Below are 19,741 nucleotides of genomic sequence, written 5' to 3' on the forward strand. Positions count from 1 at the left end.
ATTTATTTGGTCCAAACAAGATTTGCCCTAAGACTACCCTTCACTTCCGACATCCAGGCGAGAGACGCTCTTGATCTCAGAGTTAAGAAAGGCAAGGAAGATGCAGGGCTAGGAAGGTAGGTTGGTTTTAGATCATGTGACCTAGATCCATTTGCACCCGCTCACCAACTGCAAAGGAAAAGAGGCTGGTGTGAGAAAGCAAAGGGTGTCTCACACGGTAGTCTTCGGGGACTTGTCATCCAGGTGGCCAGGACACAGCCTTTGCTTTTCGATCCAGTTCCTTGGGGTGGACCAGTGCGGGAGGATCACCTGGGTGAGGGGTCTTCAGGGAGTGGTGGTGAAATAACCGGTGATGAGACGCGGCATTCCCCCCGTTCCTGTACCCATGACCCATCCTATTTCATAGGATCCCCCGATTTCTCAGCTCCTCCCCCCTTTTTACATAAACACTGGACTGAGGAAGAGGGCAACTGAGAGTAAAGAGGCTAACCCTTACATATCTCATTGGACAAGTCCCGCTAATCGGGTCAGGCAAAGTCAGGCAATTAGCTCTCCTCACATGGATAAAAGGTGGAACATAGAGACACACTCGGAGCAAGGTGGAACACGAGCAAGAGCAGAACTTCGGGACGAAGGCAAACCTACTGGAGCAGAGTGACAGACCGATGAATGAGAGCAAAGGGTAAAGAACCCCAGGAGTTCCCTGCAGGAAGGTGTTGCCTCCAAAAAGCTGTGAGAGACACGTGGAGAAGGCCAAATCGCAGACAAGAAGACTGCATTGTGTTTCAAGGATGCTAGCGACCCTCCCGGGTGAACGGCAGAGGTGGGGAGGTGAGGCCAAGCCTGTGGTATTAAACTTGACTCGTGAATTAAAACTGCAAAGACAAGGAAAAAATGCACACAGCCGGTGAATTGGCAAGCGACTAAAAGACCAGTGTGTGTTAAAGCAAGATTGAAGTTGAAACAGTGCATCGCACAAATGAAGGCTGCACGAGTGTGGATGAGACGCGAAGGAAGGCAGACCTGTGATGAATTCTGAATAACCAATAGCTGTGAAACCAGCAATACTGTGTAGCGGAGTGGTCCAGCGAAATGAAGTAGCCCACTCGAATGTCTCCGTGAAAGGTGAAATGCTTTTGTTATGAAGCGATAAAGTGAATGAACTATAAAAAGCAAAGTGATCAAAATTAATCCTGGTAAAAAGGGAAGTGAAAGGTGAACGTAGCACTTTTGTGCTTATGACATCGAACTACACAGACCAAGAGAAACTGAGGAAAATGACACGAGAGTCTGAACTAAAAGGAAAGTCGAAGTGGTCCTCCGGAGGTCTATAGTAAAAGCCACGCACATTCGAAAGTCTTTAACATCAGGAAAAGGTCTGAGCCCGACTGAGGGAGACCGGAAGTGTAATGAGTTAGGAGAAAGGAACCCCTAAAGGATGTGAAATACCCTTGGGGAAGGCAATCCCTGCAAGTGCTGTGTTTGTAAATTCTGAGCCCGACGGAGGGAGACCTACCTGAACTTTGTGCTCTGACGGTCCGAACCCGACTGAGGGAGACCAGCATGAACTTTTTGTTGAACTGAGTTTTGAAAGCTGGAAAGAGAGACTTTAATGTGTAAGGCTAGGTGGGCCTCAATCCACGTTTTGAATTGCCTTTGTTTTGAGAACCTGAGCCAGAGTGCGTCATCTTATCTACGGGGACCGCCTTACTCCGTGCTGTCTAATGTGGGGAGGAGAGCTGACTCAGCCACATTTATTCTTTATATTCTAACACTGATTTTCCTTTGCATAAATATTCTCCTTTACACACTTTTGTACAAGATAGGGTTTTGTTATAATAGGCCATTTTGATTTGACAGACTCAACTAGGACTATTTTATTTATTATTTGATGGTAGAGACTACTCGCATCCTAGCTATAGGGCAAAGTAGGAGTTTTTCCAAACCCTTAAAATTGAATAAAGGTTTTATAAACTGTAGCTTTTGGATCGCTGTCATACTTGTGATACCATGCTTCCCTTACACTGGAGAGCTGCTTAAGTAGGGAAAAGGGGTGGCAAAACAAGAATGCACCAACAGATGAGCAGTGATTAATAGTTGGGTGGGGCTTAGGTTATGTGACCTAGATCCACTTGCACCTACTCACCAACTGCAATGGAAAAGCGACTGGAGGGCTGCTTGAACTCCAGGGCCTCCTAAGACTCTGTGATTACTGGGGGTTCAACAGAGAACTCTGAGCCCAGAATGTCGAGTTCAAAGGGTTGTATTTTATAACGTAAATATGCCAAGGGATTTTGGTGGACTAAAAATAGGATAACAGGAAACCTAAAAGACAATGATTGCTCGAGGCCAGTAGTCCATCGGTCTGTCCCTTCACCTATCGGGATATGTCAGCCGGCGGTCAAGATTTAAGGACTCAGACACTTCTTTCCTGTCTTAATTACATGATAATCTGTCCCTTTCATTCTATTTGTCAGGATTTCATGTTCCTTTGCTGTACAGTCCGCTACCTCTGTTCTGTGAGCCCTTTGATCCTGGGATGGTCTTCTTCAGACTCTGGTGGTCTTGGCTAGGATTACTGTGGGCCTAGGAATTTGCAAGTTTGGGCCGCTGGGTGCTGTCGGTAGGCTTTGCCCCGGTTTCCACCAGCAGGTGTGTATTAGACTTTCCACCAGGCTCTTGCCCTTCATTCTGGGCAATGTTTTTCCGATCTCTTGGCCTACCTCTGGAACCACCTTCTACTCCACTGTCTGACTCTCCTGTCTTTCCACCTTGATGGCTCACAACACTCTGCACCTTGGCTCCTCTCTGCTTTCCTCCACTCCATTAACTCCTGGTTTCCTCCATCGCCTGCTTATCAATTGCTGCCTTCTCCTTAACCTTTCCCCTCCTTTGTATTTGTATATCAGTTGTTAGAGCGCAAACTTAGCTATAGAGCAACAGAGTACTGTACAATGTTGATTGAGGTCTAGAACGAAAATGTAAACTGGCCCCAGAAGAGGGCAAGTTCAGACTGGTGTCTTCCCTCTATCAGAAACACTTTTTCTCTCTTTTATGATTTCATCTTTTGTCAGGAACTGGTTCGGAATGTAGCAAGGCACTCGGATGTCTTGAAGAGATACCCTCCAAACCCTGAATGATCTGTCCCACCGATGGTAAAACACCGATTGAGAGGTGCCCACAAGGTGGAAGTGCTACTTGACATAATTCTGACCTCACCACCCTTAAACTCAAGTGTAGGGTGGCTGAGAGGAAGTAGCGGGCATCAAGCTCATCCTCCTACATACTGGCCTGTCGCCTGCTCCAAAGGCAATATAGACTCTCTGTTATTGTTTGTTTGTTTACTCATCTTATATAGCACCAGCCGCCCGCAGGCATCAGGGCGCTTTGACAAGACAAACACAAAGCTATAAAACCTCCTGTATATGACTAAGTGAACTAAGACTATAGCTGGGAAACTCTAGGGTTGCCTGAACAGGTGAGTCTTCAGGAGTTTTCTGAACTTTAAATGATTACCTTCCATTCTCGTAATTGACGGAAGTGTATTCCACAGCTGAGCTGCCAGCACTACAAAAGATCTACCCATGCCTGTTTTGAGCTTATATTTGGGTTCTACCAGCAAGCTCTTGCCTTCAGAGCATAGCTGTCTCTACGGGGTATATAAAACCAAACTATTCTTGAGGAACCTGGGGGCTTACCCGTAGAGACATTTATGAACAAGTTTCAAGGATTTGAACTTTATTCTCTCCTCCACCCTGAGCCAATGGAGCGATCTTCTGGCCAAGGTAGTATGCTCCCTTCTCCTAAGATGCTTTACAAGCCTCACAGCGTCATTCTGTATGACTTGGCATCTGGCTAGGTCTTTAGCAGAGGCCCCAATGAGCAGGGCATTGCCATAGTCCAGCCTGGATAACACGATGTCCCTAGCAATAGTGGACATATTCTTTTCATTTAGGAATGGGCTAATGGCCTTCATAAGATGCAGGTAATAGGCTGCATTTTTGTGCAAATAATTAGCCTCTGCTTCTGAATTGACGGAGGAGTTAACCATCATTCCCAAGTTTTTAACCTGGTTAGAGACTTGGATTGTGGCATTCTTAATCCGGAATGTCTCATACTCCATCCCCAGTTTAGCTAGCAGACCACTGGAACGAACAGCATGAGTTCGGTTTTAGTGTCGTTGATACATGTCCAGTTTAGCTGCATCCATTAATTGATTTTGCTGTATACTTTTCCAATCTTTTCGCTACCTATACTGTAGGAGCCCTCTAAATCTAGAATGAGCTGCGTATCATTCGCATAGTTGGTAAAAAAACACACCTGTTTCAACCAGAATGTTGCACAGACTACGCATATAGATGTTGAAAAGCATTGGCAAGAGACTTGCTCCCTGAAGGACTACGAATAAGATAGAGATAGGGTCGGAGAAGTTGTTTCCCCAGTACATTCTGGCTTGGCGGTCTGTAAGAAAGAAAACCAGCCACTCCAATGCTTTCGGAGCATCTCACATTGTCTCTCAGTGCTTTGACCAAGAGTTGATGATCAACCAGGTCAAAAGCCGCACTGAGATCGAGCAGCATCAGTATCCCTATTTTACCCTTATCCATCAATCCCAACATGTGATTTTGAAGGTCTAACATAGCCGTCTCCGTGCTATGTGAATCCCTGAAACCAAACTGTGATGGGGCAGAGATTACCAGGGTCCTTGAGATCCAATCCAACTTTTTTTTTACCAGTGGTGTGATGGTAACCTTCTTTATCTCCTTTGGTACTATTCCCTCCTTAAAAGAGGCGTTAACTATTCTCAACAGAATAGGAGCGAATTGCTCCTTATTTTGGAGAATAATGTTGGGAGGTAACACATTTTCTGCGCAGGGCGTGGGTTTCATTTGACCTAAAACTTCCATTAACTCTGCTTCAGTGATGGTAGCAAACTTGAAAGTTCTCTGACCGGACTTATTATAGAGCTCCTTGGTCGAAATTTACTGATTCAGCGTTTTCCTAGCTTTAATTATGTTTTGCCAAGCTTTTGCTTTTTTAGCTACAAAAGCGATTTGCACAATGTCACAGTCTGCCTTGGATGGTGAGAATGGCGGAGTGAGATTTTTAGATTGCTCTACACTTTTTTAAATTTTGAAGAGTTTACTGGTCGTATTGGCTGCTGCTTCAATTTCTAAGTTAAAAAAGTTTACCTTGGCTATCCTTATCTTATCTTTGTACTTCTTATTTGCTAGCTTCTATTTATCTCTATTTTCGGTAGAGTTGTCTTGGCGCCACTTTCTTTGAAGTGTCCTGTCTAAGAAGAGAGCCTAGATCCAAGCCCGCGTTTCTGCAGCCTCTAACAACTCAGCCAAACTTTTCTAAATGTTCAAGGAGCTGGCCAATCCTGCTGCAGTCTCCACCTCTCCTGTTCCCTCCCACGCCCTTTGCACGACACTGGCTTCTCACTTCACCACTGAAACTTAGGACATCCTGTCCACGCTCTCCTCTTCCTCTCCCTCTACCACTCCCGGCTGTCTCTCCTCCTCCTTTCTCCTTCTTCCGTGTGTTCACTCCCGACAATGTTTCTAGTCGAGTCCGATCTATGAAAGTCTTGTCAAAGCAGTTGCTCCCCTGCTCTTCCGAAACCATCAAGAACCACATTGAAACCCTCGCTCCAGCCTTGGCCGATTTCTGCAATCACTCATTTGCAACTGGAACCTTCCCTTCCCCCCTAAAGTACTCCCTTGTGCACCCCCTGCTCAAAAAGCCCTCTGCCAATCCTTCCTCTCAGGCAAACTACCACCAGATCTCTATCACTCCTTTCCCGGGCAAACTCCTGGAAACGCTGGCCACCTCCCAGCTTACTCTCCATACTGAATCTGTTGGTTGTCTCCATGACCACCAGTCTGGCTTTAGAGATGCCAGAAGAAAACTGCTCTCCTGAACACCTGTGAAGACCTGCTCTCTAATCTCGACTCTAACCTTCCTTCTGTCCTCATTCTCCTTGATCTATCCTCTGCTTTCGATACGGTCAACCACGCCATCATGATCAATTGTCTCTGACAACCTGTGCATCACGGGTCAGGCCCTAGCATGTTTGACCTCCTTTCCCTCTGATGGACCGTCCCCGGTCTAACTCGCATCCTTTCTCTCTCCCAACTTTCTCTCTACACATGGTGTTCCTCAGGGGTCTAACCTCTCACCCTGGCTCTTCAACTATTACTTGGCACCACTGGCCTACCTCATCTCTAACTTCTGTTCTAACTTTCAGTGTTATGCGGATGACACTCGGCTCTCCTCAGCCTCCTCTTATCTTTCGCTAATTCCTCACTGTCTATCTGCAATTCAGGAATGGTGTGCCTTAAACGATCTCTGCCCTAATGCCAATAAGACTGAGATCCTCATTGGGACCCCTGCTCTCGCTTTCCCCCTTGCACTCTGGTCGCCCACCCTGGGCCCTGCATCAGCACCTTCCTATGAGGCAAAGAACCTTGGTGTCATCTTCGACTCCACCCTCTCCTTGTCTCCTCACATCTCAGACATCTCTAAGAAGTCACACTACCAGCTGCACCTCCTCAGAGGTATTCTTTCATTTCTCACTTTCCCCCAGAAGCTCACAGTCCCAAGGGCCCTAGTTCTCTCTAGGCTGGACTACTGTAACAGCCTCTTTCTAAATCTGCCTGCCTCCATTCTTCGCACTTTGCAACTAATCCAGGACATGACTGTGAGACTTTTCCTTGGCCTCAAGCCCAGGGATCATATTTCTCCAGCCCTGAAATCTCTCCAGTGGCTCCCGGTAGTTGCAGGGATCAAGATCAACACCCACAAGGCTTTCTGGGGCATGGGACCACACTACATCCAACTCTCTGTTCCCAACCATCTTCCTTCTCGAACCCTCCTCTCATCCACTTCCAATTCTGAGTTTCAGACACTTCTCCAGGCAGAGAGTGGGGGTAGGTCTCTGTCCTTGGCTGGGACCTCCCTCTGAAACAGCCTCCCTGCCTTTATCATACTTGAGCAGGACCACCTAAGGTTCCAGAAGAAACTCAAGACCTTCCTCAGCCAGGCTGGGATAACATATGATACGCGGGACAGTGTACTTCTCCTGTCTTCTCTTTAGTAGGATTCATTCCCCTTGGCTTCTCAATGTCTTTTCAAACAGTTCATAGTGGACATCCTGTGCCTTTGTCAACACACTGTTTCTCAGGACTTTAGACTTTACCCCTTCTCGTTAACACCCCTCTTCTGGGATCACTTTTGCAGACTTCACATTCACTTTCAGTGTTCACAGGATTCACTTTCCTCTTACTTTCCCCATGCGGGATTCACTTCCCTTACTTTTTCATGTCTGTAGATCAAAGTCTTTGGATTGTACAAGGATTTTGCTAGATCTCCTGTATGACCATTTTGACCTCTTCTGGTGGCTCTCCAACGGCCGTCTGGTTTCTGTAGTTTTACTCAAACAGGGATTGATCCGAGTCTCTTGGAGTGACACCCACATGTTGTCGATTCCCTCTGCAACTAGTCTCACCTCAACACTTTTACAGTTCCTTGAACTTAGTTCAACTTGCTACTTTGCAACTTTCATTCACCACAGCCTGGCTCTTATCGGCTCTCCCCTCAACTCACCGACTGTGAGGAACCGCTTCACTTTCTTCGTAACTGGCATCGAGGCCGGTACCATAGTAGAAGGAGTCTCCCTTGCTTCCGCTTATCAGCTTCGACACGCTCCATGTACCGTTGACATCTGCTGTAAGACTCTTGTGCTATTGTTCACGGTCTTAGGCTCTCTTCCACAACGGTTCATCCGGCCTCTGACGAAAAGGGCAAGGTCACTTCTCTCCTCGCCGCCCTCTCCTTTCCCCCTGTCTTTCTCTCTCTCTTGAACTGCCGCGCCTGGTTAGCCGTCTCGTCCTGCTGTTTGCCGTGCTTGAACTGTGCTTTCTTACTCCCCCTTTTATCCCTGTGGAGAAGGGAAAGGATCGCCAGGCGTGTGTGATTCTGATCAATTGCCTGACTTTGCCTGGCCCTTGCACTGGGACACATCAGGTTACCGGCTCTGGTGTTAGTCCATTCTCTGTTGTGTCATGTGAAAGTGTTCTGATCGGAAAAGGGGAGGGCAGTGGTTTTGAATGTCCTACCTGGTAGGTTGGGGAAAAGGTGTCAAAAGGACGGGGATACAGCATCTCACCCGTCGTTGTCCCACTCCCACTCCCTGAGGTCCCCCCATCCAAGTGATCCTCCCCCACTGGGCCACCCCAGGAACGGGATCCAATAGTGAAGGGCGTGTCCTGGCCACCTGGATGACAGATCCCTAGGGACTAGGTAGGGAGACACCTTCAGGTTTCTCACAATGGGTACCAGGCTCCTGCATGACCAGTAGCCCCTTGCACTGCCCCCGGGCCTCCCATCCACTTAAGGACTGTATCTGCAACCCTACAGTCCCCTGCCTCTCTGCACTTATGTGAGCCACCACCCTGGCAGCACTACTGTGTCTGGCAGAACTTACTGTGTCTTGCGACTGCACTCTCCCCACCCCCCACCCCATTGGCACTTATCCTCTTCCCTCCCCCTCGCACTTGCACAATCTGAATGACACAAGGCCTAGTAAGATCATTTGTTTTGTCCTCCCTCTGTCTACCCTTCCTTGTCTTGTCGCGCCTAGAAACACTTGTGTAAAGGCGCTTTATAAATGACTTATCATATCATGAGAGAGTGTGATACTGTGTGGGTTTGGAATTCTGGTGTCGGTTATCTTTCCTTTTCCTAATAATTCCGTTTGTGATTCACCGTTAGTTTTCAGGTTAGTGTAAATGCTGTTGTCTGCTAAATATAGAGGGGGGCATTGCTGTTGGATTTCTTAATGATGTCAGATGGAAGTACTGTTTTTTTTTAATAACCTTTTATTAGTTTTGAAAAAGCATACAAAAAACCAAACATAAGTATGTCCATGCTTGATATAACAATTTCCACCAGATAAGAAAATAGCCAAAGACATAATAAATGTGTAACAGAATATCTCAGTGGGAGATGTCGCAACATTATAAAGGACCGGGATCTAGACCAAAACAAACACCAATTTCCCCTTAATCCGCCCCCACCCACCTGCCCCATATCTTCCTGAATTTCTGAGGGCAGCCCCTTGCTTTGTAGACTCTCCTTTCTAGGGTTAGACATCGGTCCAACTCTGCAGCCCATTGACTCAGTTTCGGGAGCTCTTCAGATCCCCAGACTGTTACAATAACCCCCTTGGCCAGTCCCATTGTTATCGCGAAAACCATTTTCTGATATTTTGGGAACCCGGCTACTCCCCATATCCCCAGCAGTGCTAGTTTTGGGTCTAAAGACACTTGAACACCCATCACTGTTGACAATTTGCATATACATCTCCCCCAGAAAACTTGTATCTGCAGGCAGTCACACAGTGTGTGGTAAAAGGTGCCCCCTCTCTACCACATCTCAGACATACATCACTCCTTGCGACGCACGACTGAGCCAGTGCCTATCGAGAATAATACACTGATGGAGTATCTTATATTTTATCAGCCTAAGTCTGGCCGCAATCCCAACCTCCCTTGGAAATATGAGCCTCCACCCATTCTTCAGGGTTCAACGTCCCCACATCCCGTTCCTATCTGTCCTTCAGGCGGGTCAGTTCCCTGGTGCCAAAAGCAGTTATCACTTGATACAGTTTGGAGATTACCTTCAAAGGCATACCCTAGGGAAGTAGTTTAGCTCCAGGTGTGAGCACTTCAGGATCTCCTCCAGAGAAGGGAATTTAGCACCTACTAATTGATCACCTACTATATACTTTTCCCTGCCCGGCAGACTGTATTTTTCCTGTAATGATTCGAACAAGCGTAGTCTACTCTCGCATATCACAACTGCTAAAACGAGAATCCCCTTTGCTTCCCAGCTCCTGAAATGCCCCATCTTAAGCAGTTCCGGCAGGTGTACACTACACCAGATGGGCTGTCCTGGGTCGGCCCGCCCCCCACTTCCAATGTCCTGGTGTGCATCCGCCCATAACTGACACGTGTGTCGTGTCGTATCATCTCTGGTAGGCTACCCCTCTTAGTTCCTCTGCCATACAGTACCTGTCTAGGTGGCCGACCCTTCATCCAACCCCTCTCAATCTCAATGTTAGGGAGTCCTGTGTCCTTGTGCATGCAGCCAGTCATTCACTACCCCTAGTTGAGCCGCCCAATAATACTGCTGGAGATTGGGTAGACCTATTCCCCCTTCCCACACCAACCTTTGCAGTGTCTTCGAGGCCACCTGTGGTTATTTCCCTCCCCTCAGTATCCCACAGAGGGATCACTCGAGATCAGTGAAAACCCTCATGGGAATTGGTAGTGGAGCATTCTCAGGAAGAGTCAACGTTTTAAAGAGAGCCGTCTTGCCTAATAAGGTCAGTGGGAGAGATTGACATTGTGTTGCATCTAAGGAGAGAGATTGAGCCGGAGGAAATCGGAGAGGCACAGACTTAGGTGAATGCCCAGGTATTTGAATCCCGAGGCTGCATCTGCATACAGGCATTCCTGCGGGATCACATGCTCACCCCCCTGTAATGAAAAAAAACGGATTTCTGCCAATGTTATGCCCGCTAAAATCTAGGTATTCTGTTAATATGTGGGTCATGACAGGGCACGAAATCACTGGGTCACTCATATAAATCAAGAGATCGTCCGCGTATAGTGAGACCCTGTGTCCTCCCACCAGGGCCATTTCAAACCCACACACTCCTGGCTTTCTCTGAGTTGGATCGCAAGCGGATCTATGGCTAGCATGAACAACAGCGAAGTGAGGAGAAATGGAAGTACTGTTAATGGATAAGAGTGTTGCAGGTGTTGTAGGGACTGCTGTTTGTACTTTCTTGGTCCTTATCCAGTGGAACAGGGTATATGGTCCTATTTAAATGAATTGTGTTTGTCTGCTGAGTGAGGGATTTGCAGGGATGGAGTTCTCCAAGTGTCTGACTTGATCTAGGAAAGTTTTGACTGGGTCTTGGGGGTTCCATGTAATAATGTCCCCTCAAAAATATTGCCATGCAAAAAAATGGCTGAAAAATGGCCGTTTTTTTGTGGGGACATTATTACATGGAACATGCGGGGGACACCGCCACAACCCCCAAATCCTTTATTTTTCATGGAGAGCAGGGGACACCCCCACAACCCCCGCTGCCCATGTTCCTATATATATATGGTCACCTATATAATGTTGCCATGACCTTTTCCCGGTAATATTATATACGGCGACCATATATATAGGGATATTATTACCTGATACCATCTTGGGTTGTCTTGGCTCTTGTCCCCAGTGAACAGGGAATGTGGTCCCATTGAAGTGCAGAGGGATTTGCAGACCCCTTACCTTTCTAGCATTACTGCCCCCATGTTTCTATTATGGCCAGGGAAATGAGTGCTCAGGGACAGGGTCCGGGCACTGACTCGGTCACATGACTAATGAATGATACTTGTGGGGCACCCAATGGAAGGCGGGTGGAGTGGGGTTGCAGTTCCAGGAGATGAAGAAGGGGCAGTCACCTGATAAGTGGTCACCCATTTTACTATCATGTCTGAAGCACAAGGAAGACTAGGGAGGAGGGAAGAACCATAGTATCATAGGTGGCAGAAAGATTGAGAAGAATGTGGATGGAGGGGATTTGGGAGTGGTGAGCAAGTTTACAAAAGTTAGACATGGGTGAGAGGACTTTCTGTGGAGTGTCTGCTGTGAAGTCCAGTCTATAGGGGGTTTCATAGAATGTTTTACCTCAAGGTAATTGACAGTTTGGTTAAAGACGACTCTGGAGGAGTTTAGAGTGACTGGGCGGGAGGGAGGCAAGTTTGTAAAAAGAGAGATTGGTAAGGTCTTCCGTATGATTGTGACTAACTTATCAGAGGTGAAAAATATGCCAGTTGATAGAGATTGAAGAGGAAGGAGAGGTGTGAGCAGGTCAAAGGTTCAATCTTTTTGCTTGTTTAAGGGTGTAAAAGCATCAGTAGGAGCAAAAATGTTTAGCTGAGCCAAGGATAGCCATTCACTCTGCCTGAGAGTTGTGGCAGAGGTGTGAGGGTGGTTGAGAGAAGGGTGGACACAGTGCTTGACTGTGTGTGTAGGCTTATATAGCTCTGCGACCCCTACCCCTGGGTCAGACACCATGTGAGGGTTTACACCTGTGTGACCAGATTGGTGGTCCTTAATTAGCACACCTGTGTTCATTGAGCGACTGTTGGTCTGGACCAATCCTTCAAATAGATGGTCCAGTATGATTTCCAGTGTGCCTCCCTTATGAATTTTCCCAGGGCTGCAGGCCTTGTAGTGTGATGATTTTGTTGTGCAGTATTGTGAATAACTGGAATGACCAGGAGAACCGGTTTACACTTCCTTGAGTCCCTGGTGTCTGCTCTGCTCATGGAGCGAGCACAGCCGATCATGTCAGAGTCTGCTTCGGGTGAATGCTGCTTTGCTCAGCCAACCAAGAAGAGAATTCCTGCTTCTTTCGGATATCTGTCATGGTCTTGGAGCCAAGTCGTGCATGAACTATGAAAAGGCATGAGTGGACAGTGGCCCAGAACAGCAGGCCCTCCTCCACTGTATTCTACTTGGATTTCTGATCGTGTTTACTACCTGCATTCTTATCTGTTCCAAATCCCAACTTCTAATGGATTGTGTCCTCCCACGGATTCCTCATCTTAGATATTTATTCTCCTGCTTTTCAGATCTCTGAAACTTTTTCCCAGCAGGGCGTGTTGTGTGCATTGACATTAATGGCCATCGAGCCATCGTCTATGTGACCGGATGTGACTTTGGTGCAGGCACAAATAGCCCACCCGCTGCCCCGTGACCTCAGTTACTTTCTTCCGCATGCCCAGCACACTACTCAGAAACTTTGCCTCAGAGAAATTCTCTGACACAGTTATTTTCTTTAAAAATTCAATCAGATTTTAGTAGACTTTGTCAGCATGTCCACTCTGAAACCCTGTATTTTCAAAATGTGCTGCGAATACGATGCAAAATTTGTTGCTCACCGATCCTCTGTGGTGCCTTGTTTCTGACCACGATGTGGCGGATTGTGGCTTGTGTCAGTTTGACACCAAAAGCCTTGAAGGGGAGAGCCTCTGAATTGGGCATTAGCGCTCATCTTTGAAGTCTCCAAGTAGGACAACATCGAAGATCCTACCCGACGAAAGGAGCTCTACAGCCAATAAATTGCCAGAGAAGGAGAAAAAAACTGTCAAAAAAACACCACAAGAGATCCCACTCGAGTAGCGGCTCCCATCTTTGAAGAAGAAGAGACAGAGAAAGAATTAGTCGATTGACTCATCCCCATAGAGACCGGTAAATCTGCCAAGGCGCAGAAGTTGGAAGAGTTTTGCATCAAAATGATGCAGTGCAGGTCTTTGAGAAAGTGGGTCTGCCCGTTCTCCCTTCCTCTGAGAAGAACACCATTGAGCCCAACAAGGCCAGCAGGGATTCGACTCACCAACCACCTTGTGCGCCAAAGAGCCCAAAAGCAGTGAAATCCTCGATCCGGCTGTAGATGCCATCGGGGGCTGATGCATTTTTTGACATACCATCAGCGCCTTCAACGTCACAGTTGAAGACAGTCATGAATCCCTCGAGTAGATTCAATCAAAAAAGATACTAGGGATTTTATATCCTCTTTTCAGGGCAATGAGGATGATGACCAGTTTCACTTCTGGTTTGAGCCCATAGACCTTCGTCGACACCCTGGAGAGTTTCAGGATGAGGAAAAGAGGCTGTCCGACTTAGCCTTAGCCCTGCGCGACACAAGTGGCTTAGACACCTCCACTGAGGTGGAATTCCCAGAAGGAGTCCCTAGAGCCCATAAAAATGTGGCGTATAGGAGAATAATGGCTTCAGTGGCGGATGCTTTAGGTTGGGGCCTCCCACCTGGTGACATAACGGAATGTAACTTGACTGACATTTGAGACAAGGGCACAACCATTGAACTTCCTTCCATTACATAATGCCATATGGAGCTATGGCAGACTCCCTGCTGGTGGCCAGCAGGCCACAAGGATTTTGTCAAGAATTATAGACCAGCCTTATCTGATCCGGAATTCCTAACCAGGTGTACATCACATAGTCTGGTAGTACAGGCTGCATAAAAAGGCTAACACCTATCTATCTTTACCCCCTGACAGGGATAACAAGCGTTGCGACGCTTTGGCAAAGAAAGTGTTCGCCTCTGGCAGTATACCACTTAAAACGGTTAATCCTTCATGTGCACTGTCGAAATACACACATACTCTTTGGTCTATGATGGCTGAGGCAGCCGAGCACAACCCTGAGGGTGAAATGAGGAAAGGTTTCCTCAACATAGTAGAGGATGTAAAGGAAGCAATGCGGCAATCCCTGCAGTCTGGACTCGATATTGCGATTGTGTCGGCAGATCTATGGCAGCGAGTTCTGTCATGTGAAGATTTGCCTGGCTCAGAAAGTCAGTGTTTGCATAGGACATCCAAGCAAAGTTGTCTGACTGACATCCCCTTTGATGGCTCACATCCCTTTGGACAAAAGGCAGATGACAGCCTTGAAAAATTGCAGACATCCAAGGCTGCAGCAAAGTCCTTAGATGCCGCAATAAAGCAGCCTGCTCAACCTTACACTCAATGGTGGGGCAAACTTTTTGTTGTTACAATTATGGACAAAAAGGTAAGGCCATGGTCAGAGACATTTCTGTCAACCTTCCAGTGGTAGAAGGGGTAAGAAACAGACCGCTTCCATGTCTGTCCCCTCCAGTGCGGTACTGCTGCAAAACCTCTTTAAAGGATTACTGCCACACTACACTGTAAGGGGGACATCTGTCACACTATTCGCAAGAAAGGAGCACCACTACTTCAGATGCATGGCTACTTCAGGTAGTCTCCCAAAGTTCCTGCCTCCCATTTTTAAAGCGCCCTCTGAATTTCCCCCATTTGGCCAGACCACCACCTGTTCCAGACCCACTGCTCCTGCAAGAGTTTCCTTACTTCTGGAGAAGGGCACCATATAGTTGGTACCTATACAGTAAAGGAACAGGGGGTGGTACTCCCACTATCTTTTGCTCACAAAGAAAGAGAGAAGTCTGTGACCCATCTTGGACAAGTTCCTCAGAAAAGACAAATTCAAGATGGCAACACACTCGCAGATCCCACAAGCCCCAGAAATTTAGGATTGGTTGGTGTTGACGCTTACTTCCATGTGCCGATACATCAAAAGTACAGGAAGTACCTGAAGTTAGTCATAGGCAACACTCCCTACCAGTTTTGAGTTCTGCCTTTTGGGCTTACCTCCGCCCTGAGGGTCTTCACCAAGCTGTTGGTGGTAGTGTCAGCCAGTCTCAGAAAAGGGGGAATCCACATCTTTCCCTGTCTGGATGATTGGTTAATCGGAGCATTGTCCCCGGATGAAGCCCTGGATCATCTCAATCGCACCTGCCACGTTCTCCACAAGCTGGGCTTCTCCCTCAATGTAAATAAGTCTCAGTTGACAGCTTCTCAAACACTTCAATTCTTTAGAGCGGTCCAGGATTCTCCCTCGGGCAAGGCTTCCCGAGGAGAGGGCTTTACACATCCTATAGAAGGTCACCAAATTCCAGTATGCCCAAAATCTGCCAGCCCTTGACTTTCCACGTTTGCTTGGACTCATGGCATCCTGTATTTTCCTGGTGCCAGAGGCTTGGCCGAGAATGAGATCGCTCCAATGTGCCCTCCAATCTCAGTGGTCACAGTTCTCTGGCAGTATGTGGTGTGGTGGACTTGCACAGAGAATGCAATGGCGGGAGAACCATTTTGGCAACCATGGCCAGAGGCGACCGTAGTGACGGACGCATCTCTGAAAGGCTGGGGCGCTTATCTGACAGTGAGTGGGTTGTGGTCCCTGGCTGAGACAAAACCTCACATAAACCTGTTGCAGCTGAGGGCGATCAGACTAGCGCTGATGGCCTTTTTGCCCTCCATGCAGGGGAAGGCTGTTAGATGATGACGGACAACACAGTGGTTAGGTAGTAATTGTGTAGGATCACTCCCCCTGTGCAGAGAGGCAATGCAACTCTGGTCTGGGCATTACAGAACAGGATCTCCCTGCTGGCAGTTCACCTCGCTGAAAGGTGAATACAACAGCGGAGGTCTCCCACAAGTGGGATCTGTGCCAGGAAGTTCTCCTGGAGATCGTCGCACTTTGGAGAACCCCCAAGTGTGAACATAAAGTACAAACATTTCTGCTCCAGGGAATTTCCCCCAAGAGAAGCACTGGGGGACGCATTGGTGGTGGACTGGAACTTGCAGCTTCTGATTCCCATCTTCCCTCAAGTGATCACCTGAGTCTACTTTCTTGAAAGATGGCCTTTTTGGTCACAATTTCCTCAGCCCCAAGAGTAAGCGAATTGCAGGCCCTGTCCTGTAAGCCATCTTTTGCAGTCTTTTCCAATGACAAGGTGACTCTTAGAGTGCGCCCCTCGTTCCTTCCAAAGGTTGTATCAGAATTTCATCAGTCTCAGACAATCTGTCTGCCAGCCTTCTATCCACCTTCTCACCCATCTAAGGAGGAAGAAAGGCTGCAAAGGCTCGGCCCCAAAAGGGCTCAGATTTTCTATAGCACCAGGGCAGCACAATTCAGGCTGGAAGAACAGCTGTTCATTGGATATGCAGCCCCGAAAACGGCTGAAGGAATAACTAAGCAAACCATGTCTAGATGGAAAGTGCTTTGTGTTTGAGCGCTACACCAGAGCAGGTAAGGCAATCCCTGAAGGCTTCAGTGCACATTCTACTAGAGATGTGGCAGCTACCTCTGCTCTCCAAAGAGGGGTACCTGTACAGGATATCTGTCGGCCCGCAACATGGTCCTCCATACACACGTTTGCAAAACACTACTGCCTGGACAGGACACAAATGAGTCTCGTTTCGGCAGGGCTATCCTCCAACAAGTGCTGACATAACCGCCATGCAGTTCGCTCCTTCCCTCGCCATAATGGTCTTACTGCTATCAGAGTCTATCTAAGATGAGGAATCCATGGGAGGACACAACCCATTAGAAGAAAAAATTACTTACCCCTAGTAATGTTCTTTCTACTGGATGTTCCTCCCATGGATTCCTCATGGCCCTCCCGGCCTACCCCATATTGAAGAAGCTCTTTACTACGATTATACAATGACTCTCCTTTAACACTCGAACAGTACATTATTGTCTCTAATCCCCAACCTGGCTGGACGATGGGGAAAAACTGCAACGTTGTACCCGCAGCAATGTCACATCTGGTCACAAAGACAACTCGAGTGCCATTGATGACAGTGCGCACAACGCCCACTACTGGGAAAAAGTTTCCAAGAGCTGCAAAGCAGGAGAATAAATATCTTAAATGAGTATTCCGTGGGAGGAACATCCAGTAGAAAGAACATTACTGGGTGGGGGGAGGGGGTAATGTGTTCTTCTTAGAGGGACAGTACCTTGTCAGTTCTCTGTGGGGACCCAGTGACTGTCACTTGCAAGTGACAGGGGCTAAGTGGGGGCGGGGGTGGTAAGGGGATCCCTGTATACCGCCTCCCGGCCATTCATCATCTAGATTGGGGCCTCACACGCCCCCTTTGATCACCCTAATAGAACTTCCAACAGACGGTCAGTGGAATTCAAAGCAGCTCCTGTTTCCCAAGCATAACTGTGTGTAGTTCCTACCTCAGATAAACAGGAAGATAGAACATGGTGTGCCACAAAACCAACTTCCATATCATATGCAAACTATATACATTTGTCTTCATTATACATGACCCATTCCTTTTTAATTGAGTTAAATAGCAGACTAGGGTTATTACTTGGGACATCGACCTATAAAGTCCTCTCTGGCCCCTGTGCTTGGGTCATGTGGTTTTGACTTTATGCAACTGAGTTCTCTTATGCTTTTATTTTTCCCACCATTCTTGTGAGAGATTTTAACTTACACTTTATGTTATCTATTATTCCTTCACTCGTTGTGGCTAATGCAACAGAGTCCTGGCATCGTTGATAACCCCTTTTGTGGGCATCACTCTTTTTGGGTATACACCACCAGCCAGACTCGTATCCTACTCTGTGCAGGAATAGCTAGCCTTTAATAATGCATCCCCTCCAGGAATCTCTCTTAACCCATTCAAGTAAGCGATGCCAAGCCCCAGGCTAGGAAACAATGAAGCTCCACTTAGGTCTTGCCCCCTTTCTGAATGCAGGTCTGCTGCTGTCCTGCAATGGTGGCCCGCTACAGTCAGTCTTTCAAAGATGGTATTATATGTTGGACCAGCATCTGCATTGCCGGTCTGCCGTGAGCGACACTCCGCCGGCTTCATGTTCACCACCTCCTGTCTCACTGGTGGGCTGTCTGCTCTATTCTCCACTGCAAGGAAGTCCTGTCTCAGCAGTGCTGAAAGGCAAGAGAGAAAACACTGGCCAGTATGTTGTACGTCAGATATGTGGTGATCAAGAGTGATACTCTGCGAGTTTAGCCAGGCACATGTATGGTGGACAGAGACTAGGGCCCTCCCCAACTGCCTCACCCCAACTTTGGGGTAAGACTGGTTCTGGCAAACACCCTAGTAGGCCTCTTGCCCCAGGATGAGAGGGGTCCCCCATCCTCCCTTGAAAGGATCAGGTCCCTGTCAAAGTGTGCATGAGAAAAATTGTTAAGACCGGGTAAGTAACTTAATCATATGGTTAATGCAAGGGAGACAGGGACTGTAAGTGTACATTGGAAGATAGGCTGAGAATTATTTAGGATAATGACCACCAATTCCAAATTAGAGACTTGTTATGAAGTTTGGCATCATGTTTATTGCCCCTTTTTATCTCAGACGTAGCATTCTTGTGGTCATCAGAGCACATGCTATTCCAGTAGACTTGTTGTTTTATAGACAAACTTTTTATTTGTTGTCTCTGCAGGAAGTCGTAGCCCATTGGATTGCTGAAAGCCGCATTGCCATTGAACAGGCAAGATTGCTAACGCTGAAAGCTGCCAAGGCCATTGACAGAGTGGGGAGTGCACGTGCTAAAAAGGAGGTAATGTTTAATTTGACATTTTGACGAATAGAAACTCGAATTCTGGATGTTTTGGCAATTTTTTGGTTTGGCTCATTAGGTGGTGCTTTATCAGATGATGGCAATAGCTGTCAATGGGACAAGTACCTGAGCATTTGACGGTAAGCCCTGCTGATGGGGTGAGTTGCTGGGCATTTGATGGGGAATCTATGGCAATGGGGCAAGTGCATATGCATATGATGGTGATCTCTTATACCTTTATGGCATTCTCTAGGAATTGATGGATGCCTGGTTATTTAATGGGAATCCTTGATAATTAGGTACCTGAGCATTTGATAGCAATCCCTGGTAATGGGGCAAGTACAGGGGCATTTTGATGGCAATCTGTGGCAAAGGCGTGATTACCTATCTTTTTGATGGCAATGTCCCTGTGTAGATGATGCCAATCCTGGCCATGAGATAAGTACCTGGGATTTAAAATGGGGCAAGCACCTGGCATTGGATAGCAGTCTTTGACAGTGGGGCTGGTGAATGGGTATTTGATGGCAATCTCTGGCAGTGGGCATGTACATGTACTTTTAATGTGCACATGTGTATTGTATTTCTAAAACCCAGGTTAGTACCTTGGCATTGGATGTACCCGAGGAGTTGGTGGCAGTCCTTGGTAATTGGGCAGGTACCTTGGCATTTGGTGGCAATCAGTGGCTAAATATTTGATTGCCCTTTATGGCAATGGGAGCTGTACCTGTGA

The 19,741-nt window shown here is 47.3% G+C and overlaps 1 protein-coding gene across 1 annotated transcript in view; it reads left to right on the plus strand.

Annotated features, from left to right (window-relative positions):
- Positions 1-19,741, plus strand: part of ACAD11 (acyl-CoA dehydrogenase family member 11) — a 728,164-nt gene that overhangs the window by 671,650 nt on the left and 36,773 nt on the right. The window contains exon 18 of the mRNA XM_069648691.1: positions 18,895-19,011. Coding sequence (XP_069504792.1) covers positions 18,895-19,011 — 117 coding nt within the window. The remainder of the gene's footprint in view (positions 1-18,894; positions 19,012-19,741) is intronic.

Source organism: Ambystoma mexicanum, chromosome 2q, assembly GCF_040938575.1.
Source record: "Ambystoma mexicanum isolate Mex_15411 chromosome 2q, UKY_AmexF1_1, whole genome shotgun sequence".
NCBI classification, from domain to species: domain Eukaryota; kingdom Metazoa; phylum Chordata; class Amphibia; order Caudata; family Ambystomatidae; genus Ambystoma; species Ambystoma mexicanum.